General features: G+C 38.4%; 1 protein-coding gene across 25 annotated transcripts in view; it reads right to left on the reverse strand.

Moving 5' to 3' along the window:
* TRIP12 (thyroid hormone receptor interactor 12) overlaps nt 1–26,130 on the reverse strand; it is a 147,400-nt gene that overhangs the window by 74,284 nt on the left and 46,986 nt on the right. For 16 of the 25 annotated variants that reach the window (XM_049712509.1, XM_049712505.1, XM_033425905.2 and 13 more), the window contains exons 3-4: nt 15,607–15,732; nt 13,965–14,767 (exon numbers count right to left, since the gene is read on the reverse strand). In XM_049712509.1, coding sequence (XP_049568466.1) covers nt 13,965–14,767; nt 15,607–15,732 — 929 coding nt within the window. The remainder of the gene's footprint in view (nt 1–13,964; nt 14,768–15,606; nt 15,733–26,130) is intronic. The other 9 variants (XM_033425995.2, XM_033425954.2, XM_033425970.2 and 6 more) reach the window with 2 other exon arrangements.

Genomic DNA, 26,130 nt, shown 5'->3' on the forward strand with positions numbered 1-26,130 from the left:
GACATTTGAAATGTGAAATAATTAAACCTCTTATATATCCAACTGTAAGCTTGGATTTTTAAAAATATAACAACATTTTAAAAGAATCAACAAATTAAGGGCCTTAGACATTTTACTTTCTGGACTCTTACTAACGTAAAAATAGTTAAGATGTTCGTGAGTACCTTCTACTTATGACTGATTTTTCTTTTCGACTTGAAATATTAAAACTATTTCTCATTACATTAACATCTCAGTACAAAAGTATTTCTCTTGGAAAAGGTATGGTTTTCACTCTTAACTGTGTCAAATTACTTTAAAAGTAGCAATAGACAACTGGGCAATACACATTCACTATCAGCTTTCATTCTATTTTTAATTCTCACATGATCTGTTACAGGTATGCTAATCTTTGACATGATATACACATATAATCGAACCTACTACACAGTTCTATAATGAAAATATAGCACTCCTCTCAATAATAAAATATTCTAGCAATGCAATAATTAAACTTCCCAATTTCCTGAAATTCCTTCTGCTGTACAAGAGTAAACATGAATGTCAATGTATTTCATAAGGTTGTTTGAAAATCAAGCAGAGGAGGAGCGGGAGACTGACCTAACATCTCTATTCAGTGAATAATGACTCCATTCAAATAAATGGACACTTTTATTCTGCAATTTATATAATCATTTTAAAGTGACAGTAAAAGATGATCAAACAGACATCTACTGTATATTATCTAGCAGCCCTTTTTCTGAGCACCTGCCTCTTTTTTTCTCTTTCTTTTAAAAAAATTCTTTGCAGAGCTATCTCCTAACCCTTCTCCATGTGGTACTGATGGAACTGTCATCCACAATATACTCCCACTATATGAGTGAGACTCAAACTGTTGTATTTTCATCATCTACAATTACAACTCCTCCACCACTATCCCCTCCCCCTCACCATACTAATTCATTTAAGGACAGGCATATGACCCGAGGATATAAGAGACTTTCGTATAGAAATATAAATGATTGGACAGTGTTTTGGGGAAAGAGGGGGAATGAGGGTGTCATAAGTCACAGACTTGGGACTGACAGGACCATCTTCATTTGAGCTCCTGGATTCAGCCAAGCCTGAAGCTAGACAATCTCTTGGCTTTACCAGTCATGTGAGCTGATTTCCATTTAATTTTAGTTGAATATGTATCACATATAACCCCAAATCTTCTGATTATAAGTCATTACTGTATTATAATTTGTAGTCTAGAGTAGGTATGGACCAAATCCTGCTGGTAGCCTGTTTCTGTACAGCCCACTAGCTAAGAATGCTTTTTATATTTTTAGAGAGTTGTAATAAAATAAGAATATGTGACAAAGGCTGTATGTGGTCAGTAGACCCTAAAATATTTACTATATGGGTCTTTACAGAAAACATTTATTGACCTGGACTTTGAGGAGAAATAGGAAGAAAAGTATAAGGACTTGCCTGAAGTTTAGGGGAAAAAAACAGTCCCTCGCCAACCCCTCCGCCCCCCCCAAAAAACCTCTCCAAAACAAAATCTCTTTGTTTGGAAAAAGAAAAACCAAAAACCAAAAACCAAACAAGATCTAAGCTAAACAATATCTTAGTAATAAAAAAAGTTTCAGGGCTTCCCTGGTGGCGCAGTGGTTGAGAATCTGCCTGCCGATGCAGGGGACACGGATTCGAGCCCTGGTCTGGGAAGATCCCACATGCCGCGGAGCAACTAGGCCCGTGAGCCACAACTACTGGGCCTGCGCTCTGCAACAAGAGAAGCCACGACAGTGAGAGGCCTGCACACCACGATGAAGAGTAGCCCCCGCTTGCCGCAACTGGAGAAAACCCTCGCACAGAAATGGGGACCCAACACAGCCAAAAATAAATAAATAAACCAATGAACCGACATTAAAAAAAAAAAGTTTCAGTACTAATTTTTCTACAATATTATGTATCTTGATTTTTTTTTTTTTTACTTACAGTTTTTGGCATATTCCTATAGAGAGTAAATACATTCCATTTTAAAATGGAGTAGACAAACTGTTATGAATAAGGAACACAAACCAATACCTTAAACAAGGGTAGATACCTAGAAAAATTACTACAATTCATTTACATTTATAGATATCAAAAGATGAATATACTGATCTTTTAAACACAAATCCCCTATTTGTTTAATATTAAAAAGAGCGGACTTCCCTGGTGGCACAGTGGTTAAGAATCTGCCTGCCAATGAAGGGGACATGGGTTCGAGCCCTGGTCCAGGAAGATCCCACATGCTGCGGAGCAACTAAGCCCATGCGCCACAACTACTGACCGTGTGCTCTAAAGCTCGAGGGCCGCAACTACTGAGCTCGCAGGCCACAACAACTGAAGCCCGCACGCCTAGAGCCCGTGCTCCGCAACAAGAGAAGCCACCGCAATGAGAAGCCTGTGCACCGCAACGAAGAGTAGCCCTCACTCGCTGCAACTAGAGAAAGCCCACGCATAGCAATGAAGACCTAATGCAGCCAAAAAGAAAATTAGTTAATTTTTTAAAAAATGTTAAAAATAAAAAGAGCCTTCAAGTAACTACTTTAAAGATCCATTTACATATAAAATCTGTTTCAATGGGTTTTCAGAACCACTCCTTTTTCCTTCATAAAAGAAAAAAAAGCACCAAATAACAGGACTATTACCACATATGAGGAGTTCAATTTAGAATCATGTAATTGGATCGCTTTGCTACAGGAAAAACTGGACCCAATAAAGAGAATTAATTAATGATGGGTATATTTTCAGTGGCTAACTCAATTCCTTCAGCCACTGCAGAATCATGAGAACCTGGTATATCTTGATATTGTTGTGCATCTATGTTCAAGTACATACATCTCTATCGAAGGCTGCTTTTCTAAAATAAATTCACAAAATGAAAAGTAACCTATCATATAAAAGGGATCATAGATGTTTATTTTAAAATCAGTAACAGTAAAAGATAAGTTGTGTAGATGACAGTGAGCTAAAATCCAAATGGAATTTCCTAAGCCACATTTTTATTTCCTAGTGAATGCACAGCAATTGCGTTCATTGATTTGGCAATATGAATTAAAAACTTAGAAGTGTGCAAATATATTCATCTAACCACTATAATAATGAGAAACTGGAAAAGAGCTTAATGTCCAATAATAAGGAATGGTTAAATAAACATCAGTATGGTAATAAAAACTGCAGGAACACAGTGTTAGTTAATGAGGATGTGAACAAATGGGCATTTAAAAAAAATTTATTTATTTATTTATTTATGGCTGCATTGGGTCTTTGTTGCTGCGCACGGGCTTTCTCTACCTGCCGTGAGCGGGGGCTACTTTTCATTCCGGTGCACGGGCTTTAGGCATGCAGGCTTCAGTAGTCGTGGCTCGCGGGCTCTAGAGCATAGGCTCAGTAGTTGTGGCGCACGGGCTTAGTTGCTCCGCGCCATGTGGGATCTTCCGGGACCAGGGCTCAAACCCATGTCCCCTGCATTGGCAGGTGGATTCTTAACCACTTTGCCACCAGGGAAGTCCCCAAATTGGCATGTTTACACTACTAGTGAGAATATAAATTCATATATTTCTAGGGGGAATTTAAAATATACATCAATATTTAAAAGAAACATAACCAGTGTTAAGTTTCTTATCTTATATCCTACAAGAAAATAATGAATTACACAGCTATAGTCAATTAAAAAATTTAGAAGAACAATGTAAATGCCTCTTAGTTGGCAATGGGCTAAGAGGTACATCCATATACAGTTATTAAAAAGACATGATTGGACTTCCCTGGTGGCGCAGTGGTTAAGAAGCTGCCTGCGAATGCAGGGGACACGAGTTTGATCCCTGGTCCGGGAAGATTCCACATGCCGCAGAGCAACTAAGCCCGTGCACCACAACTACTGAGCCTGCGCTCTACAGCCCGTGAGCCACAACTACTGAGCCCGCGTGCCACAACTACTGAAGCCCGTGCGCCTGGAGCCCATGCTCCACAACATGAGAAGCCACTGCAATGAGAGGCCCACGCACCGCAACGAAGAGTAGCCCCTGCTCCCTGCAACTAGAGAAAGCCCACACACAGCAGTGAAGACCCCAACACAGCCATAAAAAAAAGATGACGTGATTTATAGCTTATTTTTTGAAAGGAAAAATGTCAGTTAAAATCATTTAGGCAGATAAAGCACTTTGGTTTCTTCATACCTAAAACATGGATACTACCTCATTCTGTGATCATAATGAAATTTAATGTATGTCAACTGTCTAGTATGGAGCCTGGCTTATAATAGGCACTCAAAAAGCAACTCCTACTGTCATGCAGAGTGAGCTCCTACTTTTGAAAAAAATATGTGCATATACAGAAAAGTGTCTGCCTCTGGGTAAAGACAAAAGAATGACCCACATGCATTCACTCTGTCCTCTAGTGAAACTCCACTAAAATAGCATTAAAAGAATCTGAGGCATAAATTCACAAGGATGGGAAGAATGGAAGAGACAACCATCACAACACAACACAATTTTAGAAGATGAAAAAGCAGTAATTCTAGTGCTAAATACACTGGGAAGACCAGAAGACTGAAGGTAGAAAGCTGAGATAAATTACCAATTAGATTGACACTCAGAATCCCACAAAGGTTTAGGAATTGATGACACCAGGTACTTCTGGGACGACCTCAGAGTTTAAACTGAGGATTGCCTCCATAGGCTATTTATGAAGCAGTCAGATCCCCAGATTCCCTCCCCAACTTGCACAGCTGGGTAAATGTCCCTCTCCTGAGGCAGGTAAACATAAAACCTTTATTCCTTAGAAAGTACAAAATAAAGAAATCCTCCATTAAAGTACACAGTTGCAAATAGGTGCATCATACCAAAAATGAGAGGGGGGAGGATCAAATATATACAGACAAACTGGATGACATATGGCCTCTTTCCTAGGCCTCTCCTCCCACTTAGTCCCCAGAACTCTGGCAGTTAGGCTTTCACCTCCAGGCAGGAGTCTGAAAGAATCTTCCCTGTGGAATTTTACCAGCCAAAGAAGAAAGATCTGAAAATGATCATAGCCCAATTAGTTCATCAGATAGTGAATCTCAGTCAAGTCTCATCCATGTGCTCAGAGCTTGTAAGTTAGATTTTTTGGTTCCCCTACTCTTGAGTATGAGGAGACACCCAGGAATTACCTGAATTTGAGGAAAGTTCCTAGTATGAAAGTCAAAACCAGAGTAAACACCCCCCCCAAAAAAATTACGTAAGAGGACTCTGCAAGAAAAGAAAACTCGCTCTTAATGGGGAGGGGGGGAATATGCATCTATAATTAAAAACAATATTCAGGGCAGGACTATTCACAATATCCAAGACATGGAAGCAACCCAAGTGCCTGGCAATAAATGACTAGATTAAGAAGATGTGGTGTGTGTGTGTGTATAATTAATACACACACACACACACAATGGAATATTACTTAGCCATAAAAAAATGAACTATTGCCATTTGCAGCAACATGGATGGACCTAGAGAATATTATGCTTAGTGACATAAGTCAGATAGAGAAAGACAAATACAATATATCACTTATATGCAGAACTAAAAAATAACACAAATGAATGTATATACAAAACAGAAACAGACTCACAGACATAAAAAACAAACTTGTGGTTACAGTGGCGGTGGTGAGGGGGGAAATTACAGATTACGGGTATGAGATTGACAGATATAGACTACTACATATAAAATACATAAGCAACAAAGACTTACTGCATAGCACATGGAATTATATCCAATACCTTGTAATAACCCATAATGTAATATAACCTGCAAAAAAAAGGAATCACTATGCTGTACACCTGAAACTAACACAATATTGTAAATCAACTATACTTCAATTAAAGAAAGAAAAAGAGAAGGGGGAAGGAAATCTTTTTTTAAAAAAAAAAGGAAATGAGAACAAAATAACCTCTTGAAAAGAAAAACAAAGATAGCGAACATGAAATAAAAAATCAATACAAAGGTTGGAAGAAGCTACAGAAATCTACCAGAAAGTAGAACAAAAAAGGAAAGCAAGAACAAAAAGATAAGACCAGAACCTTCCAAAAGGACAATTACCCAAAATAATAGGTGATCCAGAAAGAGAAAAGAAGCAAAGATCGGGTGACCAACTGTCCTGGTTTGCATGGGATTCTCGTAGTTTTAAGGCTAAAAGTTGGTCTTGGGGAATGCCCCAAATCCAAGGGAAACCAGGACTTCAGATCACCCTAACAAGGAATGAAACAAACGCACAGCTATGCCTATGTCACGACATTTCTAAATAACTGAGGCAAAGATCTGTAAGTTTCCAGAAAAACAGGTTATATATACAGATCAGGAATCAGAATGCTTGCAGTACTGAAATCTAAATAACATAATTCTTCAAAATTCTGATGGAGAATAATTTCCAACCCAGAACTGTATTTTCAATCAGTCTGTCAAATAAGTATCAAGGTTGTAGATTTTCACATTCAAAACCTGAAAAAACAAAAAAACTTAAAAAAATCTCGTATGTACTTTTTCTTAGAAAGCAAGTGGAAGACATATTCACCAAAACAAAACAGTAAATCAAGAAAGAAGATGCAGGCTCTAGAAGCAGGAAACTAAATAGAAGACTAAAGAAATACCTGAAGCTAAAAGCAATGTAACCAGGCATAAAAAGGGCAGCCATCCAGAGGCCTTTCTTCAGGAAAATGAAACAAATCCATGTAGACAGCTTGAGAAAAGATTTAGACAATGCATAATGAGTTTGGAGTTGAGTGACGGAGTCCAAGAAAAGGAAAACAACAAAATAATTATTAAGCTCAGTTTAAAAAAAAAAAAGGTTGTAAGAAAAGTTCCTACAGACTCAGTGTTAACTGAGCAACGATCATGACTGGAAAAATGTGAAGCATGTACAGTATGCGTTTGGTGGGTGAATAGGTGTGGTAAATCTCCCATATAGGCCACACAATAGTGCTCTAAGTGAAAAAAGTCAACAAACAGACATATGAGCACATACGTCTCACATTATAGATACGGAAGTAAATACCAAAATGACTGGCTATGCGGAAAGGCAATGTGGCAGGAAGCCTGCTATTTTTTAATAATAAATCTTATATCACTTGACTTTAAACTACACATTAAGTATTGATTAATATGAAGGAAAAATTTTAGCAGGATACACACAGGAAGAAAGAGACAGCCCTTAGGGATGGGATTAAGTTATTATTTTTTCTTCTTCGTACGTTTTAACATTTTCTGGATTTTTCATTTTTGATAACACTTTATAATCAGAAGTATCAAAATATTATAGAACGCATGAGTAAGAAAAAGCAATTTTCATTTAACTGAAATATAAGTTTAGTAAAATGTAATTTGGCTGAATTAATTCTTACTCTGACCTGGTATACAAAACTACATACCATGGTTGTTTAACATTCACAGTATAAAACAAAGCCAAGCCGTAAAGAGGTCAATAATATTTGTTTCCATTTAATATTCCTTTTTTAAAAATCTGGCAACTCATTTTTGGTAAATTACTATTGGTAATATGCGGTTACAGATTAGTACTATAAAAGTTTTAAGTACTAAATTATTTTAACAGTTGCTTTATAATACAGAAAACTCTTAACACTCAATCCTTTTTCCTTTAAGCTCCTCACCCAGTACATCACCAGGCTAAAAGATAATTCAATTTTTAAAAACTCAGAGGGTATGGCCCTATAAGACCCAACTAGGTAAAACCAAGAGTTTACTTTTAAATTATTCTGTCCTGCTTGACTCATTCTTCTTTCCTCTCTCCGTGCTAGAGGCACAAAGTACCATGTCTCTTAGCAGAATTACCTTCCCAGAATTCGGCATCTGCCTGGTTCTTTTCTAGTTCTAATAATGGCTACAGGCTGCATGCAAGTCACAGAAGAGTATGAAACTCAAGCTGAAAATGAGCTGGTAACTACTGCTGACTGTTATTAATAATGTGCACATGATGTCTACTTTAAATAATGGAAGGTGAACTGGACCTACAAATAGACATATCGAACTGGAAATATAACACCTTTAAATTTTTCTATAAATACATTCCATAATTAATTGCAGATTCTGATCACAAACTGTTTCTTACATGTCTATGCCATCCATCACCTTCTACCATTAAGACAGTACATACTTTGAAATAGTCAAATTACTTCAAAATTAGCCTAAAGAGAAGATAGATAGATTAGCAGAATATTATAAGAATATTTTTAAATATTACATCAAAATATCACTGAATATTTTAAAAAATCATTTGTATCATTACACTGCCCCAGTGGTTTTACATTTATGCTACATAAATTTGTTAGGACTGTTTGCTAAGGTTAAACAACGCAAAGCAAGAATAATTTCCTAATGCAGATTAAAAATTGTCATATAACACTATCCTTTCTGGGGTATTCTCAAAACCCAATTGGGCTTCCCTGGTGGCGCAGTGGTTAAGAATCCGCCTGCCAATGCAGGGGGACATGGGTTTGAGACCTGGTCCGGGAAGATCCCACATGCCGCGAACAACTAAGCCCGTGCGCCACAACTACTGAGCCTGCGCTCTAGAGCCCGTGAGCCACAACTACTGAGCCCACGTGCCACAACTACTGAAGCCAGCGCACCTAGAGCCCCTGCTCTGCAACAAGAGAAGCCACCACAATGAGAAGCCCATGCACCGCAATGAAGAGTAGCCCCTGCTCACTGCAACTAGAGAAAGCCCGCGTGCAGCAACGAAGACCCAATGCAGCAAAAAATTTATAAACTTTTACCAATTGACACAAGGTGACCTTTGTCCCACAGCTATCTTGACCAGCTGCAGTTGGCAAGCCACAGGCTTCAGGTAGCCCATCACAAAGCAGCTGTTTCTCTAGTTCTCCTGCCAGCCCTAGTTCCTCACCAGAAACTTGTTCAACAGATGCCAAATCAGCACACCAGGAAAGGTCTTCCTGCTTCAGTGACCCGATTAAATGTATCATTTCCCAAAGTGTGTTCCATGGACCACTGCTGTCTCCCAAGGTAATAGGTGGTCAAACAGATTTATAAAATAATGGGTTAAACAGAAGTGACCGTAAGAATTCTCACAGCTTTCAATATACTAAAGCATATCCTGAATCTCCTTGAGTGATATCTGACCATGGGGAAATGGGTTTTCACAAAGCATCATGTAAGTACTGTTATTCCTACAATTTGAAAAAAACTTCCTTTACCAGGAAGTTTTACTGACCAATCGTATCTTAGAATGAGCCTATACCTGAGGAGACATATCACCTTCTAATTAACAGGTTCACTGAGTCCTAAAAGTTGAAGAAAACAACCTACCCAATTTGGAATGCTTCCTATCTCACAAAATGTCCACTCCATTTTTTAGTTAACTGACATATTTTTTTACCCAGAGTTGCTAACCCACTGAATGGATTGTAACCATTGAATCTAATTCTGCCCCCAGATTAATGTTAAATTAAAAAAAAATCAAACTAATTCCTAATGCATACAAAAGCTTTTCAAATCTATCACAACAGTTCTCAATTCACATTTTATGTTTATATGGTATTTTAATTTTACAAAGTTGTTTTCACATACATTCTTTCATTTATGCTTCACAAGAATGAATATTATCATTCTGCAAAGATCAGGGATTAGGTTGCTATCATAATTGTAGTTCAATGATTTGCCCAACCCCACAAAACTACCAGAAGACAACAGAACTTTAAATCAGGCTCTTCCAAATCTAAAGACAGCTATACCTTAAACTGATCAGTAGCTAGGATTTATATCAATCCTTCATCTTCAAAACGATGCTCCTGAATGCTTTGTCTTAAGATACTCGATTTCAGTTGTGCACCCTAAATTTAGTGACGCATCCTATGTACTATCAGCACTATGCTAAGGCTCCTCACATATTTATTCATTCCTCAAACAGCTACTGTGCCCATTTTACAACGAAAAGGTTGCCAACTTTCTCGTAGTCACCAGCTGATAAAATGGCAGAACTAGGATTCAAATCTAGGATTTTTAGCTCTAAATTAAGAGCTCTCTCTCCCCAAAATACCATTACTTGAAGCCCAGGGATTCCTCTAAGATACTTCATTTTGCCTCTATATTCTTAAATAAAATTACCAAGTACTGCCAATCCTCTTGCAGTACTCCTTCTTACATAAACTCTTTCCTAAAGTGAACTATTTAATCATACCTAAAATTCACCCTGCCCTGTGTGACTCCAGGAAGCCTGCCTGGATTTAGCTCACCCAATCTACTCAATCCTCTGCACCCTATTCTCACAACTAATTTCTGGAATCACATGGCCTGGGTTTGACTCTTGGCTCTATCACTTTTTAGTTCTGTGACCTTGGACAGGTAACCTGACCTCACTGACCCTGAGTTTCTTTACCTGTAAGAAGTGAATAACAGTACCTGCCACACAGGGCTGATGAGGAGTAAATGAGATGATCCATGTCAACTATTTACAAGTTGTCAGGCACTTGTAAGCACTTTAAGTATTTGCTATTATTTTGTTTTGAAATGTTTTCCACTTATTTGTAAAGAAGCAAACACACAGTTAATCGTATAATATGAAGCCCTGGGTTCACATAATATTCACCCCTAAAGATGAATCAATACCAGTAAAGAAGGATCAAATAAAAGTTCATCTCCTCTGGGGTCTTAACATCTCTTAATGACCCAAATAGATTGCAACAGTAAAACACAAACAACTAACATGGATGAAAAATAAGTGACACAGCAAAGAAACAAAGGCTTCAAAGTCACACATACCCACCCCATCTTTAAATCCTAACTGTCACTTATGAGATATGTTACTCTGGCAAGTTATTTCACCTCCTTGGAATAAATTTCCTTAATAACTATCATCAAGCACCAATTTTTTGGAAAAGTCAATGTTACTGCATATGTAAAATACCTGGCACTTTTAGATGTGAAACAAATGCTGGTTCCCGTCTCTTGTTTCAACAGCTTAGGCTATAATTAGAGCTTAGAACTAGGGTAGTGGCAATGAAAATGGGAAAGTGAAATTAGTGACCACAGAACACACAGATTTTGTGAAAGTAGGAAAAGCAACTATGAAGTGAGTTTTAAACTAAATCAGTTTGCGACCATGTGCAGAGTGAATATGACAGCATATCTGGACTGGTTTTATTATGGCACAGGGGCAGCATCAAAACCCTCGGGGCTTCCTGTTTGAGAGCAACCTCACAACCAAGAAAACCCCGCTGATCAGCCACTGGTAGGGTCAGGTTTTCTTTTAAAGACTGCACTAACTGACAGGTACAAAAAGAAAGCTGGTCTCTGAGAAGAGTTAAGGACACAACACTCAAGAACAATCTGCTCAGGGCTTCCCTGGTGGCACAGTGGTTAACAGTTTGCCCGCCAATGCAGGGGACACAGGTTCAAGCCCTGGTCCAGGAAGATCCCACGTGCTGCGGAGCAACTAAGCCCGTGCGCCACAACTACTGAGCCTGCGCTCTAGAGCCCCGCAAGCCACGACTACTGAGCCCGTGTGCCACAACTACTGAAGCCCGTGCGCCTAGAGCCCGTGCTCCACAAATAAGAGAGGCCACCGCGATGAGAAGCCCGCGCACCACAACGAAGAGTAGCTCCCACTCACCGCAAATAGAGAAAGCCCGTGCACAGCAACAAAGACCCAATGCAGCCAAAAATAAGATACATAAATAAAAAAAAAAAAAAGAGCAATCTGCTCTCACCTGTGCCAGGACCCTCCTAGAAATAAGAATTGAAAGAGATGAGCTCTTCAAATGAGGTAGGCTGGAAGGGTTAGAGTGAATCCCTCGGACTATGCTGTAAACTCAACCTGAGCCACTGACTGTGGAGATCACACAGCTACTACACACGATGGAGACACACAAGCACGCAAATACAGATGCACTTAAAAGTAGACAGAGGAAGAGGTATAAAAGCAGAGATAAATAACTCCAATTGTCAAGAAAACCTTGTCTGGACCAATGGACAAACGGCTGTGTCCCTTTTTACCCAACCTTTTACTTCCTTTTGACTGCAGGATACCAATCTTAATCTTTATCTGATATTTATATTCACATTCAAAAGATTTTATACAGATATACTGCATATTTAAAATAACAAATAGAACAAATTCTATAATTTAAGAGAAAGAGATGTTACTTTCACAATAACCCTATGATACAGGCTAAACAAAATTTTACAATAATGTCTACTAGTATTCTTGTCAAAATGTTGCTAATATTGAATCAACTGAAAATAGTTTATAGATTGTAGAATTAAACTAAACAGAGCTAACAGCTCTGATTCAACACTAGGTTAGGCTGGTTCAGTATTAAACTTTCACAAGAATACTAGTAGACACTATATAAAGTCTTCCAAAGACCAAAAAACATTCTAGCCCTATCAAAATGTGGACCTGAAATTGTCTTTGTGGGCTCAAAAGGAGAAAAGATGATCAAAAACAAGCTTCTTGGTTAAATATTACAAAAATTAAATGCTCTGAAAACCATAGGAAGTGCTGTTTTGTTCTCTGTATTTGCGTCATTTAGATTTCTCAAAATAGAAAAAAAAAAAGCACTTCATCATTACAGTAGTCATGTAATTGAAGAGGGTCACCACGATTTTTAATCAGTTCTAATGAAGTTAACATTTGGCTTCCTGAAGAAGTCTTTTTTGGAAAAAAGAGGGAGAAAAGTGCCTCAGGATGCCTTTCTCTTATCTACTGTTTGTTTCTTTGCTTGAATGTATTATTCTCAAACATTAGTTCTTTCTGCTCCACTATACGCTTCAAGAAGGCAATTTCTTTCCCATTTACCTAGGACCCAGAGCCCAGCGTGATGAATGTAAGAGGTATTCATCTTTAGTCTAAGCTCCTTAAAGGCCATAAAATATTACATGTGAATAAAGTTTAATTAATACTAGGGTACATTTATTCTAATAACTTAGCTCAGGGTTTCCACACATCAAGAATGTGTGGAACAGTGGTCTCACACACAGTGTTAGAATCCCTGGTGCCAAAGTGGTTAAGAAAGCACCTGCCAATGCAGGGAACACGTGTCTGAGCCCTGGTCCGGGAAGATCCCACATGCCACGGAGCAACTACGCCCGTGCGCCACAATTACTGAGCCTGCGCTCTAGAGCCAGCGAACCACAACTACTGAGCCCACGTGCTACAACTACTGAAGCCTGCGCGCCTAGAGCTTGTGCTCCGTAACAAGAGAAGCCACTGCAATGAGAAACCTACGCACTGCAATGAAGAGTAGCTCCCGCTCGCTGCAACTAGAGAAAACCTGCGCGCAGCAATGAAGAGACCCAAAGCAGCCCTAAATAAATAAATAAAAAATAAATTTATTTAAAAAACAAAAAGAATGTACAATACCAAAAAAGAGCATTTGATCTCCAACTGTGGTCATGACCAACTCATAACTAGAACAGTTTTGTTTCTGGTTATAGGAGAAAAACCAACTTGCTGTCCTACTCTGACATTAGAAAATAAGTGGCGGGCTTTCCTGGTGGCGCAGTGGTTGAGAGTCCGCCTGCTGATGCAGGGAGACGCGGGTTCGTGCCCCGGTCTGGGAAGATCCCACATACCGCGGAGCGGCTGGCCCCATGAGCCATGGCCGCTGAGCCTGTGCTCCGCAATGGGAAAGGCCGCAACGGTGAGAGGCCCGCGTACCACAAAAAAAAAAAAAAAAAAAAAAAGAAAAGAAGTAGCAAATGCTGCAAAGATAAAGAAAGATATTAAAACATGACAATTTAGTAATAAGGCGGGAGCATTCCTTATCTATCTCCATAAAACTAAATGTGGTGTATCAATTATTATACACTTTGTGTACAGATACAGGTATAGTAATAAATCTAAAACTGCCTCAGACTGACTACCTTGAAAACCTGATCCCTCCTGACAAACCCAGAGAAATTTTAATTAAAAAAAAAAAAAAATCTTTCGAGTAAACTTACTTGCTAATTTGGCCTGTAATCCAGAAGGTCCAGGTTTTGATGTCTCTGACTTAGAAGACCCTGGAAGAGACAGTTTTGTTTTAGGAAGGCTAACTTTAGGGCTGAAACGAGCAGCCCAATCAAATTTTGAAGAGCCACCAGTTTTACTCTGTTCCTTTTCCCTGCTACTTCTTCTTGGACTGGGACTGGATGCTGAACGGGAACGTCTGGCCTTATTCTGGTCTTTCCCTTGTTTCACCCTGGCACCTGGTGGAACAGTAGAGGAGGCCGAGGCTACAGCAGAAGATGAGGAGGAAGTAGAGGCAGCAGAAGAAGAATCGGTGATGGTGCTACACCCAGCTTTGGCTGAGGCGGCCGATTTTGAAGCCAGCTTGGTAGGTTTTGCAGATCTCTCTTCGGCACCAGCTGCTTCCGACACAGAACCACTCTTTATACAAGAACTCTCTGTCCTCTTTCTTTTCTGACTCCGTGAACTAGCAGTGGCCCCACTCTTCCTGGTATGAGCCTTGCTTGTTGATGGAGACTGTGCAGATTTCAGTTGTTGCTCCTGGTCTAAATGTCTCTTCTTTGACTTATTGTGTGGCTTACTTGTTTCTGAGGGAGATTCAGTATGCTGAAGTGCTCTGGGTTTCTTTGCAGAGTTAGGAGAACTGGTCCTGTTGTAGTCTGGACTAGCACTGCGTTTCACTCCTCGAGAACTGTCTTTCTTAGGCACCTGCCCCGTTTTCTGCCTTTCTGAAGTATTGGCTCTGTCTGGATCCTCTGGTTGTGGGACTATGACAGCAGATGATGAACTGCAGCTTCTAAGAGGTTAGATAAAACAAGAGTTAATATTAGCCTGCCATCGTTAAACCTGTCATATAATACTTATTTATTAACTTCTCAAATCTGTGGAAATAAGATTTTTTTTTAAGTGAAAAAAATTTCCTGGTAAGTCCAGTAACTAAATAAACATAGGCTCGCAAACGGTTCAAAAATGAGGGGAAAAAACGGGGTGGGGGTGGGGAGTGACACTTTGGATGGTAAAATATTAGAAGATCAGGCTAATTCTTTAGCCCAATGATTACTGACACTAACTCCCCTAATCATAAAACAAGAATTAGGATTACAAGAAAAAGAATGCTTACTTAGTAGTTCAGAACCAGTTGAAACTACAATACCGATACTCTATTTACAAACACAACTTCTTTGTCAAAGCTTAAAATAAATAAGCATTAACATACACACTTTCAAAATGAAGGTTAGAAAGTTTTATATTGTAGTATCAAATATTTACAGTCACATTCCTTTCCAAAGACTCCTATCAATTAGATCTTAAGACATCACTGATCTGTGGCTCTGACAATAAAAAAACTAAGAAAAACTGGATTTAAAATGGCATTTCAGATGCGTATAATGGTTTGTTAGGCAAAAGGAGAAACTCGCAGCTCTCTAATCAAGGAGAATAAAGCACTATCTGGGGTATGCTGCGCTGACATCACTGCAGAGGTGATTCACTATTAATCCTAAAAGTTATACCCGGATAATAATGAAAACATGTATCGTAACATTTTGGCATAACCTGGTACGTTTTAATATTATGCAATGATTCAAATGCAAATAATTCTGCCTTGAAGAATGTATAAGCAATGTGAAGATTTACCTTTTAGAAAGGTGTCCCCTTGACAGTTCAGAAGTAGTATTAGACTGCACTTTGGGTGCCTTAGAATTAGATTTTCTACTCTCAGGAGGGCTATATCCCTTATGTTTTGCCTGCCCTAAATGTGACCTGTCAGCAGAAAACCAAAACAGAAATCTATCAGGAAAATGAGATGCAAATACAACACTGAAACTGAAATCTTTTTTCATTAAAAAAAAAAAAAAGTTTCCCAATTCTTCATTATTGACTCTACCCTTTCCCCAAATATTTCTATGATTAAATTATTATTCTATCAAATAATCTGGCCAAAGAAATTACCTTTTAGAACCAACCCCCTCAATACCCAAGAGTTAAGATTTTTTTTATAACCAGCTGAAGTACACCAAAAAACCAAGTCCTAGATAAAAAGGTAAAGAATTTACCACAAAATATTCCAAACACATTCAAAACAATTGCACCGTTGATACATGGTTGGGTTATACTTATAATAAATCAAATCCTTATGCCAGCATTGTTTTAAGAGCAAGTTTGAGGGACATGAAGAAACTGTTTTCAGTTGTTAGATGTTTAACCTCTGGCAAAGGTCACATGAGATTTACACAAGCAAAAGGGAGCACGCATGAATATATACCCAGAAAAGTTGGTGTTCCAGAGGTGAGATATTAACGGAACAGATGCAATTTATGTAATTAACAGCCAACATCCATCCTTCATGTAAATAACATAAAAGAGCATATTCTAATGAGAATAATAAAGTTCCATTAATGCCAAAGCTGTTTACTTTGTTAAAAAAAAAGCTTTTAAAGGCCTTCAGTCTGAAAATGATCTCAAAGGAATTCAGAAATGAGTCACTGAACGCCTTACACGATAACTCTAACTGAACATATAAGGATGCCGTACAGTTCTTAACATATCATACGTGTTCTACCATCTCTTCAAAAAGATGATCTAAGGTTTCTGGTCTCAGTATCTTTATTGTTTTCTTTCATTATTGCAGAAGAACTCAACACTGGATTCTTGAAAAAAGACATGGCATTAGCTTCTCAATGAAAGTAAATATTTCTTGGGTCCGTACTATCATTTTCATTTTTAAGGTTTTAATCCATAAAAGAATAGTATTTTCTAAAGATTTAACTAGATCAACTACTAAAAAACTCTAGTAACCTATATAGTCTTTTGTGTGTCATAGTCTTTGCTTTAGTAATGATTTTTCCCCCCATGGTATATGTTATGTTTTCTCTGGGTGTATCCAAGCTGAACCTTGTAAGAGTTTTATATACTGTGATTTAGTTTTTATTTTTCCTAGATATTCTTACATTGGCAGACCGAAATTTTGCTTTATCCCATGAGTTTCTTGTTTGAGAGATTTAGTTTCTAGGACTTGCTTTTGTTTTTGTTATATTTCTAGTAAGAGATATGAGAGTTCTACTTTTTTTAAAAAAATAAGGAATAAGATTGAGTAAATTTGCAAATCATTTCATAGTTATTTTTTAAAAAGGGAGGTAAAATGTTGTTTTCAGGTATAAAATTTAACATCCATGGAATAATATTTATAAATTACATCATTCAGGTTCTCGACATTCTTATTTTTGTAAAGTTTGCATAGATTAATCTTTTAATTGAATCAATTTCTACTTCACTTCATAATAAAATTTAAAATATTCATTGCTGTATTCCTTGAAAATTTAAAAATCATATTAAAAGAAAACCTTATCCATTCAAAGCTAGACAACTTTGTGATAACGTTCAAGTAGTTAAGTAGTTAAATGTCAACCCTCTAAAAATAAAAACAGAAAAACAAAAAAAAACCACCATAACATATTCCTAAGTAAGTCTCGTTGTTGACAGAAATTGGCCAACACTAACCTAATGCTGATCCCACTGCAGAGGCAGCACTCCTCCTCTTCTCGACCCAAGTAAATTGTCCTCTGGTTTTAAAACACATCTAACTTTATAGCCACCCAAACCCACTCCTGCATTTTTCATGTCCTTACTAACACTTTCAAGGAACTTAAGAATTTAGCAGGTAAAGTCTCAATATGTATGAAAGGGGGAGGGGAGGGAAAAGAACAGAAAGAAAACAGTATCCAATCATCTGAGAAAGTGAGGCTCACAAAACTGGCTTAAATCCCATACTTATCTAATTCTACCTTTCCTAAAATTATTTTTAAGTGTGATATTCTGAGGCCTTGTCAAAAAATTGTTTTAAATATTATGAAACACTGACCATTTATGTCCTTCTGACTATTGTTTAGCATGATCTTAATATTGATACACTTTCTGTAGAGGGTAGTAAAATACTTCCAGCTCTGTGGGAGGTACTATGTGTCACAAAAGCAGGTATAAACAACACATAAACAAATGGGCATGGCTATGTTCCAACCAAATTTTTATTTACAAAAGCAGGCAGTAGGCTGGATTTGACCCATGGGTTTTCCAACCCCTGACTTACCACAAGAGGAGTAAGCAACCAGATGGTCACCATAAGTAACTATGGGCCCTCCCAAAGTGGGACTCTATTTTATCATGCCCATTTATAAATTATTAATGCTCAGATACTGTAAGGAAATCTCCATAAAATAATAATGCCCAATTAGAACAGCCAATTAGAATATAACAGCATTCAGCACTGAACGAGTCTTGATGCCTTTTAGCTCATTTTACCAACTCCCTCATTTATCAAACCTTATTGTTTAACATTAATTTTTATTAAAAAACATAATCTCTTTAAGACCAGTAAAAGTTATATCCACTGTAAATCAAATTTGCAAGAACAAGACAATAAAATTCACGACAAACTCTTAAGTAGCACCAGAAGGAGCCAATTTAGTGAATTACAGCCCAAGATCGTTGGGTGGGTGGATGGAGCGGGGGCACAAGTATATTCAGGAGCTTCGACATCAACCTATGGATGTTGCTGGAAAAAAAAAAATCTCATGCTCTGCAAAATCACCCACTAAAAATAACTGGACTAATGGTGAAAATGAGATTGGAAACAGAGCACTCAAACCTATGTTATTTTGCAGTGTGAGTCCTAACAAAAACGTCATCAATTTTAATAAAAGATTAAACCTTCACTAACATTTGCACCAATAATCCCAGTTGGTCCACTCATTAGAGTTTTATTTTTGTACTTTCTCCTTTAAGTGTAAATTTTTCAAGACGTTTTCTTTCAGGACCAGCTTTGACAAAATTAAAAATACAATTCTGGGTGAGACTTCCCTTTTTGTCATTTTCTTTCTTTATAAATACAGGAGTAAATGGTTTTGAGCTTCCTGGGAGTGTTACCAGTGGAAAGTGTGGTGGTTCTGGAAGCCACTTGAACTAGCTATTTCTTGCACTAAATGATTTCTTTAACCCATTTCTGCACTATTTCCAGGTCTTTCATAAGACTTCATAGATTACCAGTTCATATATTAACACTATAGGAAAAACTGCCTATGACCTGACACTACTTCCACATCATACTAACATCATTTTCCTATTTACCAAGTACCTGTGTGCCAACTCATGTTAAAGAAACCCAGATTGCAAACAGAGCATACTATAATCAACTCTGGGTTATGGGTTTTCAACATTAACTTGAAAGCAAGTCTCAAACACCCCTCTTGCTGACTTTTAGGCAAATTGTAGTGACTGTCCCTTCTAGATACTCAAATTGTAGTGACTGTCCCTTCTAGATACTTAATTTGGTAGTTTTAAAGATCAGACTTGGTAGTCTTAAAGATTAGAAACCATCTCTAGTCCAGAGGACATCTAAAAGAGGCCAAAACCTTGTAGCAAAAAGTATTCTTATTCTAATCTTAGACAAAATGAGGAAGGTGGCTAGTTACAAGGAGCTAGTTAATTCCTTGTATTACAGTTCCTGGATTTTTTTGAAATTAGTATCTATGCCAGACATACAACTCAAATATATGTACATATTACCAAATATAAATAATTTGGTACTTAATTATATCTCCAAATTTGTTTGTGCATGTGTATACAGACATTTTTATGCTCTTATATTTTACATACAGAATTATAACATTATAGCTTTGTGTTCCAAAAATTAAATGCTTTGCTTGTAACGCTATAAAATGCATATTATAAATAAGCCCCTGATTTTCAATAATCAAAGTGGAAAGTTCACTTAAACCACTTTTAAAAAAAAACTAATGGTCTCTGTAAAATATACTAGTTTCTATTTCAGTCACAAGACAGAAGCTGAGTAAGTCTGACCAATGTTCCTATGTTCAGTTATGGAGAAATGCTAGCCCAAATAATTCTGTAATTTAGAACTCCTTATTTATCTTAAAAAGCAGTGGTTTAAAAAAAAAACAACAGTAGTGGTTCCTCCTCTGGGGAGTATCTTGAAACAGTATGTTGGGGAACAGTGGTGCTGTTGGCATTTTTAGCAGGTAAGGACTAGAGGTAGAAGATGTCATGCAATACACAGAACCATGAGACACAGTGAAAAACTGTCTCATCACCCATATATTTCGAATAGCCTTGATAATATATGAAGACCTTATGAAAAAACTTAAAATCTGGCCATGACATAGGGGAAAACAGGTTTATAATTTATCAGTTTAGATTTGTTTTGCATGGTTCTCTATATACTTAAATTCTGCAGGAATGCATGGGAATCCACAAAAGACTGTATCTGTTTTTTGCAGCTTGACCAAGAGTCATGCATCATTTTGGAAAAGTTTATAATGAAAATGCTGCTTACAGCATTTAAGTCTGTTGTTGCAGCTGTCACATTCAATAAATTCAAATACAGATGCAAGCATCTGAATATAGTGTCATCTTCTGTCAAGTACCCGCATTTACCTACTGAAATAATGTTATTTTGTTATCAACTGTTTTCCTTTTACTTGTTTATTTTCACCTTTGTAAAATGCTTGTACATTATTATATTCATGTTTCTAAACTGTGGAGGGAGGCTTTTTATATACTTAATTCAAGATACTAAAGTAGCATCAAAATAAAGATGTTTACATTATATGATACACATTATAGACTGGGAGCACTGGATCGAATAGAGTTGAGAACTACTGTGCCAAGCTACTCAATTCATACTTGCACTTACTTGGTTTCCCAACTCAAGTATATGCAAGTCACGACAGGGCACATAAATACTGACAACACACTACACTGTGTCCTGTCCTCAAAGAGGTTAGAATTCATAAAACAAAGAGATCTACCAAGTGCTATAAAGTTCACAACAAAGGGAGAAATTACTCTTAGCGGGAAAATACAGGTTTTATAGACCCCATGGTATTTAAACCACACCCTGAAGAATGAAAAGCTGAGGAAAAAGAGCGTTCCGCTGAAAGCAGCATAGACAAGGGCAGAGAGGCAGCAAATTTTAAAACCCACCTGGCACCTGGCAAATGATATGAATTTCCCTGAGCACAGAGACACATTAGGAAACAAGGTTGGAAGGACAGGCTAGGGCTTAAATGCCTTTTGGAAAGGTTTTGTTCTTAATCATAGCTTGGAATAAGAGACTAACAACAGGGTTGGAAACATGCAAAGCCAAAATTTTATATGTTCAACAATCTGGGTATACTGAGAATGGGTGAATAAACTACAATAACTTTAAGTTATTATGCAAAGAAAAAAAGGCAGAGGGACTGAAATCAAAACCATATATATACTAATATGTATAAAATAGACAACTAATAAGAACCTGCTGTATTTTTTTAAATAAATAAAATTCATATTTAAATAAACAAACAAAAACCATGGGAAAAGATGCCCACACACCCAAAGGGAATCTCACAGCTCAATTTACTTTTGCCCCCACCTTTCACAAATAAATTGGTTGGGTGAGGGATATAAACACTGAGATAATAAAAGTAAATTAGTGATTAGTGATAGATTAGTGATACGATACTATCTCATGAACTGCACTGGCTTTTATAAATACCTGGATAAAAATGTATTAAGATGACCACAGAGGACTTCCCTGGTGGCGCAGTGGTTAAGAATCCGCCTGTAAATGCAGGGGACACGGGTTCAATCCCTGATCCGGGAAGATCCCACAGGCTGTGAAGCAACTAAGCCTGTGTGCCACAACTACTGAAGCCCGTGAGCCCTGGAGCCCACGTGCCGCAACTACTGAGCCCACGTGCCGCAACTACTGAGCCCACGTGCCACAACTACTGAGCCCACACGCCGCAACTACTGAATCCCGCACGCTCTAGGGCCTGCATGCCACAACTACTGAGCCCATGTGCTGCAAGCACTGAAGCCCACGTGCCTAGAGCCCATGCTCCGCAACAAGAGAAGCCACTGCAATGAGAAGCCCGCACACCACAACAAAGAGTAGCCCCTGATCGCCACAACTACAGAAAGCCCATGCGCAGCAACAAAGACCCAACGCAGCCAAAAAAAAAGAGTAAAAAATTTAAAAAAAAAACCAAAGAAACCCAAAAACACAGAATAAATAATTTTAAAGGTGTGATTATGTGATAAGCTTTATACTGATTCTTTAAAGACATTATCTAGCTTAATCCTCAAATGACACCAGATGCAGGTATATTTCCATTTTAAAGATGTAAGAATGAAGGCTTGCCCAAAATCACCCAGGCCTTGGGCAGGAAAGGTGAGACTGAGCCCAGGTATTCCAAATCCCTAAATTTGAAACACCACTGTTACATCTAGGGGCTTAGTGGTGAAAGTAAAAAGCCAGTATCTAGTTATTAAATTTTCCCTACCCAGGCTGGTATTTCTGTTCCTGACTGTATATGTCAAAATAAATGGCTTAAGGCTTTGGAGATGCTATATGAGAAAAATAGAAGAAAAAAAATCACGTTTTCCCTCCTGCTTCAAAAGCAATAGCCTTCCATATATGATACTGAAACTTCCTGTACAATTACTGAAGAAGCATTTGCATATATTTATTTTTTTAGTCACACTGATACTCCAGGAAAGCATTCTGAGACTGAGAAAGCATTTGGAAAAAGTGGTATGGAACATCAGACTCCTTCAATACTGAGGGACAGGAGAATCAGAGCAAATCGTCAGTTAAGATATGAAATAATCTATGGCAGCTGATGCCTTATAGGTTTCCAATAAGCTTATGAAGTGACTTTTGGACAAAATTTCACATTTGATGATTAAAGCAAGAAATATATAATGCAGAGAAAATTATACAATATATAAAATATTACTTTGTTGGTCCAAGAAATAATTTAACATGGATACTATTAAGAATCCAAAGCACATAACTTCTACCTAGAAAAAAGTAGCCTCTGTTCCTCTTTAGACCAAGACAACCATGCCACTGTTGAACGTAACACTGTCAATCTTGCCTCCCAGCACAAGGCCTGATGGGACAGACCAGCCTTCTGAGCATTATCAAAGCAGCCCAAAAAGTGGAAAAGCATGTGCACATGTGGTTCTTTGGGTGAAACTCAAAGTGCATAATTATGCAGTAAGATTTGCCATTACTGAAAGGAGCAAGTGACAAGTTACTGGGCCAACTCTAGTATAAATTGGTTTTTAAAGTGGTTTCAATTTAGTCCTAAGAAACAATGACGTCATTGTCACATCACACTGTCTCCCCTTAACATTCATTCTCCTCCTCCCAAAGATGAGGAAGCTTGCGCTTCCATCTGACTGAGCAAAGGTCAGGATAAAAAAAGAGACAGAAGGAACACCAAAAAAGGAATATTTAAAAAGGCAGGGCTTCCCTGGTGGCGCAGTGGTTAAGAATCCGCCTGCCAATGCAGGGGACACAGGTTCGATCCCTGGTCCGGGAAGATCCCACATGCCGTGGAGCAACTAAGCCCATGTGCCACAACTACTGAGCCTGTGCTCTAGAGCCCACAAGCCACAACTACTGAGCCCACGTGCCACAACTACTGAAGCCCACGCACCTAGAGCCCATGCTCCACAAGAGAAGTCACTGCAATGAGAAACCCGCGCACCGCAACTTAAGAGTAGCCTCGCTTGCCACAACTAAAGAAAGCCCGCATGCAGCAATTAAGACCCAACGCAGCCAAAAATAAATAAATAAATAAATTTTAAAGATGAAAATTAAAAGGCACCCATACTGGTTAATTAAGTAGGAGAATGAAGAGAACAACACACAACTGCATGGCCATGTTGCCCTAAGTGGAATTTAGGGAAATAAATGGTTTGTTGCAGACATGGGAGCAAGAATAAAAATTTTAAAATGGTGTTAAACAGCCTGCGATAGCTACCAGGTGCTGTTTGCAAATATTCCATTTCTCTTCTTTCCAGACACACAGTAGGATGATACCTGCCAAACCACCTGGAAGTTATGTGCAGCCGTGTAAGTTGCTCTGGTCAAGGAACGTGAGTGGAAGTGGATCACTTCTGAGGGAAGCCTTGGACAGCCAGAGAGCAAGTCAGCATATTCTCTTGCCGCCACAGCAGTGATACCTGAATACCTGAATGTGCGGACACAGAGCACAGCCTGCAGGTAACGCAGGATGGACAAGTTTCCTAGTGGTTAGATTGTTATACTAATATTTAGGAGCTGTTTGTTACTGTAGCACAATCCAGGCACCTTGCTGCATAGCCCATTTAAACCAGGCCCTATTTCAACTGGCCTTCACTCCAGTCAATGACCTTTTCACGACAATTTCAGTAAAAGAAAGTCACATATCTGTGCCTAAAAATGCCAAGGAAGTGAATCTCCTGATTTCAACACTAGTATTTGCTGAACACCTACTACTTGTGAGCAAGGTAACAAGAGACACAGAAAAATGAGAAATCAAATCCACTCTGGACGTAACTAATGATTCCACGTCTCAAGTAGAGACAAATATGGCTGACACGTACCATTTTACAACTGCTTCTTCAGCCTTCAAAGCCCCATCAATGAGGTCATCACTAGAAATGTTTCTCACTTGACTTTAATAACCACCTACATGCCCATTTCCCCTACTGAATTGGAAACTGCTTGTGACAAAGGCTATTCTACTCTAATTTTTATAATTACCGTCTAGCATGGTGCTTACTACCATGGTGTTCTACAAATGGATGAATAAAATCTTTTTTTTTTTTTTTGCGGTACGCTGGCCTCTCACTGTTGTGGCCTCTCCCGTTGTGGAGCACAGGCTGCGGACGCGCAGGCTCAGCAGCCATGGCTCACGGGCCCAGCCGCTCCGCAGCATGTGGGATCTTCCCGGACCGGGACATGAACCCATGTCCCCTGCATCGGCAGGCGGACTCTCAACCACTGCGCCACCAGGGAAGCCCCATGAATACAATCTTATACTGAGTTTGTACTGCAAGTACATCAAGGCAGGACTCTTTAGCTCTAAAGCCAAAAACAGAGGCTTTATTAAAATAAGGCACGCATACCTCCAGAATCCAAATAGTTAAATAAGCATGTCTAGAGAAAAGAGTCAATACAGCTCTGAAGAACTAAGGAATTGAAACTAGTCAGAACTTTGATCACACATAATCTCTAATATATTTGCTTTTCTCTGACTGTCCATCATCTTCCATAAGGCAGGAAACATGCAGTTGGCAACTTCAGATTCACATCTTCCCTATGCTACCAGAAAGGGAAAAGCTTTCAGTTTTTTCCTGCGTGGATCATATGACCACCTCAGTCCCATCACTGAGCTCAGAATAAATGAAGACTGCAGATTCTCCCAGTTTTGGCAAAAGGCAATGGGGAGCCAGGAGCAGAGTAAGATCACGGTGGAAAAAATTAACTACCACTCAAAATACATGGGTGAAGAACTGAGGGAAATCATTACACAAGAAGAGGGGCTAGGGTTTCCCTGGTGGCGCAGTGGTTGAGAGTCCACCTGCCGATGCAGGGGAGACGGGTTCATGCCCCGGTCCGGGAAGATCCCACATGCCATGGAGCGGCTGGGCCCGTGAGCCATGGCCGCTGAGCCTGCGCGTCTGGAGCGGGTGCTCCGCAACGGGAGAGGCCACAACAGTGAGAGGCCCGCGTACCGCAAAAAAAAAAAAAAAAAAAAAAAAAGAAGAGGGGCTAATCTCAGCTGAACAAATTAGAAGTTCAGTTCTCCTGTATCGTGGTTCAAAGGAAGATTAACAACATATGAAAATTTATTAGTACATTTACATCAAGAAGTATTCTCACTCAGATCTCACTCCTTAAACCTATTTTTCTAATGTTTAACATCTCATTACTATAGAAACACCAATAAAATGAAATCAATGCAATTTTTCCAGATCAAATTAGCAAGAAAATGCAAAATGGAGATAACACAAATAGAATGATGAGAAAAAGCACTCTTCTTCCTGACGGTGATAAGTAAATTGGAGAAAAAAATTTATGTGAAATAAGTTGACCATAAAAAACTCGCTTTGACCAAGCAATTTCACTTCTGGGAACATATCTCTTAAGAGATGCCAAAATTGCAAACATTTAAGCATAAGCGAAAACTTTTCCCACTGCAACCATCTAACTATCCAAAAAATGAAAATTAATAGTGGAAAATGTTGCACACTGATTCAGCAAATCATGTGACCATCTGTAAACAATTACCAAAAGAATCATAATGATAAGAGAAGATGTTTGTT

This window comes from Orcinus orca, chromosome 7 (genome assembly GCF_937001465.1).
Source record: "Orcinus orca chromosome 7, mOrcOrc1.1, whole genome shotgun sequence".
Taxonomy (NCBI): domain Eukaryota; kingdom Metazoa; phylum Chordata; class Mammalia; order Artiodactyla; family Delphinidae; genus Orcinus; species Orcinus orca.